This window comes from Orycteropus afer, unplaced genomic scaffold (genome assembly GCF_000298275.1).
Source record: "Orycteropus afer afer isolate SDZICR_OR568_19922 unplaced genomic scaffold, OryAfe1.0 scaffold00471, whole genome shotgun sequence".
Classification (NCBI taxonomy): Eukaryota; Metazoa; Chordata; class Mammalia; order Tubulidentata; family Orycteropodidae; genus Orycteropus; species Orycteropus afer.
This window is the reverse complement of record NW_006922058.1, coordinates 1,019,807-1,026,379: the sequence shown is the minus strand read 5'-3', so window position 1 is coordinate 1,026,379 and position 6,573 is coordinate 1,019,807. Positions and strand designations below refer to the sequence as shown.

The 6,573-nt window shown below is 63.5% G+C and overlaps 1 protein-coding gene across 1 annotated transcript in view; it reads right to left on the bottom strand.

Moving 5' to 3' along the window:
* The window catches only part of CRELD2 (cysteine rich with EGF like domains 2), a 37,856-nt gene that overhangs the window by 15,792 nt on the left and 15,491 nt on the right, over positions 1-6,573 (bottom strand). Inside the window, exon 11 of the mRNA XM_042782799.1 lies at positions 5,805-5,944. Coding sequence (XP_042638733.1) covers positions 5,805-5,944 — 140 coding nt within the window. The remainder of the gene's footprint in view (positions 1-5,804; positions 5,945-6,573) is intronic.

Below are 6,573 nucleotides of genomic sequence, written 5' to 3'. Positions count from 1 at the left end.
CTGTCCCAGATCCTTCCCCGTGTGTTCCAGCTCGGGTTGGCAGAGGATGGGCGCCCGAGGCCGGGAGGGGTCAGGGTCAGGGCCTGGGAGGTGCGTGGAGGTGTTGGCGTTGGGTTCCCACTGGTCCCTCCTCCCTCAGCTGCAGAGGCTCTCCCCGTCTGTAGGCCTGCAGGTCAGGGCTGCGAGGCCCAATGCAAAACGAGCGTGGGGCTCCTTGTTCAAAAAGGAAGGGAAGACGCCCTGAACAGAGCTAAGCCAGAAAGCTTCTTCCTTCTTCCGTGGGCCCCCTCGGCTTGCGATGGTTAAGGACTGGAGCAGCCAGAGAGCTGGCCGTTCGGACTCACCCAGAGGCCCCTTGGCAGACAGGTCTGGCCACCTGCTTCCAGAAAGTCACAGCCCTGAAAACCCGTGGAGCAGCCCGACTCTGGACAACGGGGTCACCGGGCTCAGAATCGACTTGACAGGGGCAATATCTAACCTAAAGACTGGTGGGTCGAAGCCACCCAGGACGCTGCGGAAGGATGGGCTGGCTGCCTGCTGTAGAGATGACAGGAAGAAACCCTGTGGGGCAGCTGTACCCGGCGAGACACAGTGTCGCCACGAGTGAAAACTGACTCCACAGCAGTGGGTTTCTGGTGCTGTGCCAGGTGCCGTCGGGTTGGCTCTGACCCACAGCCTGTGACCAACAGAAGGCAACATGGCCCGGTCCTGTGCTGTCCTTACGTGTTGCTGTGTTTGAGCTCGAATGCGTTTTGAAGTAATGAACAGTCGGGACTGTCAGTTCATCCAGTTTTACTGTGGGCCTGTAGGTTGAGCCAGGCAAGCTTCCAGATGAGTACAATTGCACCAACTTCCGCCAGAGCCTCTGAAACCACACCACCTGTTCGCGCAGATTGTAGGCAAAATGCATGTGTCTCGTTCTTCCCGGGAGAGTGGAAGCCTGTGCAGCCCCGCTCAGCGCACAGAGCTCACTTATGAAGATGTCAGGAAGTGCCCGGAGGAAGGGGCCGCGCCCCTCCCCTGCCACCTTTCTCTGCTACCACCGTCCCCAAGCCGGGGTGTGTGTGTGTGGGGGGGGGGACAGGGAAGGATGCTCCCAGAAAGCCACTGTCTTCCCGCACATGAAGCAACTTCTCCTGGGGCTGATGGCACTGCAAGGCACCACCTTACCCACCTGGGAGGTGAACTAACACCACACTGTGGGTCCCTGGATCTGTGCACTGGGGCCACTATGGAGCGCCCAGCCCACATGGGAACGCAAACCCAAGTTACTCCTCAGCTCAGCGGGCCCCACAGCCCCATCGACCCACCGGCAAAACACAGGTCGAAGGATGACATGGTCAGTGAGATCTCAAGACCTGACCGAGAGCATTGCGCCGAGGCTGGACAGGGGGCCCTCCTGCTGACCCAGCCCCTTGGCTGCCCACCAAGTGGCTCCCATTCAGGCCTCGGACCCACCCCTGTGGCCTGACCTGACCCTGCTCACTCCAGGGAGGGAAGTCCTCATCAGGGCTGGCCGTCCCTCTGGGACTGGCAGCAAACAGTGGGGGCTTTGTGTCCCCAGCAGGCGGGAGGGGCCTCGGCCTCCTCAGACACCCGGCGCAGCCTGTGTCTGCAGAAGGCCACTGTGCTCCATGTTGGGGCCGTTTCTCTGTTTGCTCAGGATGAGGACTTGGGAACCACACCATCCAGCTGGCTCAGCAGCGAGCAACCAGGGCTGAGCCGGCCCGTTCACCCGCTCACTCCTTCCCTAGTCCACCCGTTCACTCATTCAAGGAGTAAGGCCACAAAGGTGGGTGCGTGGGCATGGATTCACCACTGAGTGACCAGAGTTGGGCGTCTGTCGGGTCTGCAGCTGCTCAGGCTGGACGAACAGACGCATGCGTGCACTGACACACAGCCACGAGGATGCACAGATGCTCAAACCCACAGACATAGAGGCATGGACACACGGACACCCAGACACACACACACACACGGATGCAGATGCATGGACGCACAGGCACGTGGACATACGGGTACACACACCCACACACACACGGATGCAGATGCGTGGACACACAGGCACGTGGCCATGTGGGTACACACACGCACGCACGCACACACACACACGGATGCAGATGCATGGACGCACAGGCACGTGGCCATGAGGGTACACACACGCACACACACATGGATGCAGATGCGTGGATGCACAGGCATGTGGCCATGCGGGTACACACACACATGCGCGCACACACACACACGGATGCAGCTGCGTGGACGCATAGGCACGTGGCCATGCGGGCACACACACACACACACACGCACACGGACTCCCCTGCTGAGGCGCACTGCACCGCACTGCGCAGGGAGCAGGCCAGGGCTCCCGGGATTCAGGGACACAGTCCAGCAACCAGGCCCCTCTGTGCTTCCTCCTTCTCTAGGAGGGGTGGGACCCACAGGGGTGGCCAGTCCCCTGAAAGCCTGACTTGGAGCAGGGTCACTGTGCACGCTGCCTTGAGCACCGGCTCTCTGCCCAGCCCAGTGCAGGTGCTGGGTCCCCTTGCTGAGAGATGCACCCCACCCTGAGTGCCCCCCCCCCGCATCCACTCTCTGCCCTGTGACACCAGCCTCTGTGCTCAGCTTAGCACTGGGGTGCGGGCACTGGGAGCCTCGGAGCCCCTGCTCAGAACCCAGGCCCTGCCCCCACCCCCACCCCTCTTGGCCCAAGTGCCTTCACCCCCACTCGAGAATCTCACATCCACACGGCCCCTCCCTCACTTGCTGCCCCAAGTAACACCACAGACACAGCTCCTCAGAGACTGGTGGACGGCGGGGCAGGCGGGCCAGCAGAGAGGCGGCCATCGGCCGAGGCCCCACCTTGTCTCAGGTGGGGGCAGGAGGGTCCTTCCTCTCCTCTGCCCCTCTGTGTGGGGTGCCTCCACACAGAGTCTTTGGTGTGGGGGTGGCTCTTACTTCCCTGCCCACCCAGCCTGCCGGGCCCCCTCTGCCCTGACTGCGTGGACCAAGGCCATCTGGGCCACGGAAGTGACCTGAGGCAGCCCAGGCCCAGCAGCTGCAGCCATGCACTCGGCGGGGGACTGCCCGAGCCTCAGTTTCCCCACCAGCAGCCAGGGCCTGGCGTGCAGACCCGACAACACGGAGTTCGCCTCTCTATTCTCAGAAGGCGTTGGAGAACGATAGGAAGAACGAGAGAAGAACCGAGGGCAACTAGGGGGTGTCCAAAGGCCAAGCCCAGCACCAGCCTGAGGAAGCGGCAGACTCTCTGCAGAGGGGCTGCAGCTGGCAAGTCTGCCTGGGGCCTCTTCAGGAAGCACCCCTCAGCCAGTGAGGCTTCCTCCATGGGCCTGTGGCTGGTGGGGCAGAGGGGAGCAGAGAGGTGGTCTCAGGCAGTGTGAACAACTCAAGGCCCGGTACACACCCAGGCCCACCTAGGAGTCCCGCCATGATCCTTGGCTTTCTTTCCTTCTTGCCAATGTCCTGACCCCCACCCCCAGGGTTGTTGCCAGGCCCTCAGTTCAGGGTACCAGGATGGGGGGAAGCCCAGGGAACTAGGGTTGGGGGGCAGCCCAGGGTACCAGGATAGTGGGGGTGCATCTAAGGGAACCAGGATGGAGGGGCAGCCCAAAGTCCCAGGATGGCGGGGGGACAGCCCAGGGTAGCAGGATGGGGGGGCAGCCCCTGCTGCCTCAGGGTGCCCACATGGGGCAGGCAGCACAGCCCACTAAGGACCCCACAAGGCCTTGGGGAAGTGACTCCATGCTGTTGGGATGGGGCGCAGGCCCCCTAGCACTGCCAGTCACCCTACCTCCACCGGGCTGGCCTGGCTCCCACCCAGCGCCAGGCACCCTGCGGCACGTCACAGCTGCTAGGACAGGGCCGGCGCACGCAGACCAGCTGGGGAGCCCTGGGGGGGATGGGGTGGCCTCCTCAGTCCTGGCCCAGCAGAGGTCACTGGGGGAGGGGCACAGCTGGGTGCACTGTTGTGGGAATGGGGAGACAGTGCTGATGGCAGGCGCCTGCATATCCGTGCTTGTGGGTGTGTGCACATGTGTGCCTGTGTACATGCACACGTGAATGTTGACTAAGTGCACACACATGGGCACACACCTATGGTATGCAGGTACTGTGTGTGCACATGGGAGGGTGTTGCGTTGTGAGTGTAAACATGCATGTGAGCGTGCACATGTATGTACATGTGTATGCATTTGCAGCTGTGTGTGTATGTGGTGTGTACGTGGGAGCACATGCATGTGTACGTGTATGTTACAGGTACATGCGTGAGCTGCCCTGTGGCAGGTGTAATCAGTGAGCAGTGTAGGAGCTGTGGGGGGGGTGCTGGCCCACATAGTAGGGACATGGTGCCCACCCCCCCCCAGGACCCACCTGGCCGTTCGGCCAGGGAGGGCAGCACATGCTGGGAGTGTCTGGCTTTGGTGGCTGCCCTGGCTCCTGCCCCTGTGCCTCTGCACCCCCCGCACTCCCTTCTGATCGCCACGGCACCCACAGGGCCTGCTCTGGCACGGCTGCTCGCTCCTCGGGACTCCAGGCCACCCTCAGGGACTCCCTGTGATCCTAACAGGGACCCCTACCTCCACCCTGAGAGCTCAGCCAGCTCATGAGGTGTGCTGATCATTCAGTTGGCGCTCACACAGGCCTGCTGCCTGCTAGCTGGCAAGGCTGCACCCCCTGGGCACGGCACAGTGCTTGTCACCAAGTGACCCAGGGGTTGTGCAGAGGGGAGACCAGGTGACCCTCCCCACTGTGGGGTTGGGGTCTGGTGAGTGGCTTTGCCTTGAGCTAGAAGCTTGGGTCGTGGGGCCCACAGTCGGATGGGCGGATGGACGGGCAGCTGGTGGCCGGCAGAGGCTGTTGAACCGGCGGAAGTGGGGCGGGTGGCCGGCGGGTGGCCTGATGGCCCCTGGAAATCTTTGCTTCCTGTTTTCCCGACAAAGGGCCTCTGTCCCCGAAGGCCGGCCGGCCAGCGGCTGCATAGACGCGCCTTTTCCGTAAACAGGGCTGTTTTCCTTTTCTGCTCCCAACGCAATAACACGGCGCCCCCACCACCCGCCCTGTGCCGCCACCATCAGCCACAGGGGCAGCCTGCGGGGCAAGGGGTGCTGGGCCCTGCCCCGTGACAAGGCTCCTGTGCACGGGGATGGGACTTCTGCGATGCCCACCTCGTGGGGTGGGAGAGTCTGGGTGGGGTGGGGGCCGGGTCAGTGTTCCATGGGGCCTGGCAGAGCCCTGTGACCCTCATGGGCTAAGCCAATGGCACCTGGAGCAGAGGCCAAGGCTGGGGCAGCACAGAGGCTGGGCCCACTGGGCAGGGGCAACAGGGTCCCAGCCTCCCTCTGGATGGTGACCAGAAGCAACAAAGGGTCAAACCGCTGCCACTGCCCCTGGAGCGGACCCATGGAACAGGAGGGCGCCCTGATGGAGGGAAACCGTAGCCCTGGGCAGGAGCCCTTCCGGGGCCACAACAGGTGCCCCCCAGCAGGGGAGGAAGGGGGAGACACCACTGCAGAGTGGCCCACGGAGGATGAACCCAGACTACCCCACCTGGCTTGGGGTGCACCCACGGGGGGCAGGGACAGCCTGGCAAGGACTGACAGGGAGGCAGATGGGCCTGTGCCCAGGCGACTGTGTGGACGCTGGGCGGCCGGCACTGCTCAACGGGCCAGTGTGAGGGGTTGGGGGGGGCATTTACAGTGACTCGGTAACTGAGGCAGGCTATTAATAGCCAGGGCCCTTCGTGAATGGACAATTCGGCCGACTGCGGGGGCAGTGCCATTCTCTACCCGAGACGCCCGGGACTGGCACGCCGGCACTCCCGACACCCGGTGGCCGCACAAGGGCCACTGTTCTCCCCCCCAGCAGCTGAGCAGGCTTCTCCGTTCTCGGGGACAGCAGGCTGGTGGCCCGACCTCTGGAGGCTGAGCTGGAGTGGGTGAGGGATGGGTGCCAGGCAAAGGGGCCCCTCACCTGGATCAGACTGAGCCCAGGCGGGTGTCAGGCTTTGGATCCTGGGGAACACGTGTGGCCTGTGTGGGCGGTAGCCCCCCCCAGACAGGTAACATCACCTGACTGAGATCATTCCCTGCTGACAGATGTGCAAAGCGCCAAAATCAGACCAGAGTGTTGTGAAAACTTCAGACCTCACAGTGGTGGGGTGGCAAGTAGGGCTGTACCACTCGGGATGCCTCAGGCCCACAGCCCTGGCTTCGGGAGTGCTGGGGGTACTCCTCTCCCTTCCTGCCCCTGAGACGAGGCAGGCTACAGAGGAAAGCCAGCAGGACCCTGCCAGGTGCCTGGGGGAGGGGGCTGTGTCCCCTGTGAGGCTCTGGAGAGGGGGCCTACTGCAGTTCGCCCCTCCCCTGAAAGGGTGGAACCGGCCCTGCCTCAGCCAGGCCTGCAGACTGCTCCGGGGAGGGGTGGGCTGCGCCAGAAGTACCACCTTCACCGGCAGCCCCAGAGCTGGCGGCTGACACAGGACAGGCCAGGTCACCCCTGTCAGGCCGCCCCCTCCTTGGAGGCTGGGCCATGGAGCAGCCCAGGGTGAGGGGTGCT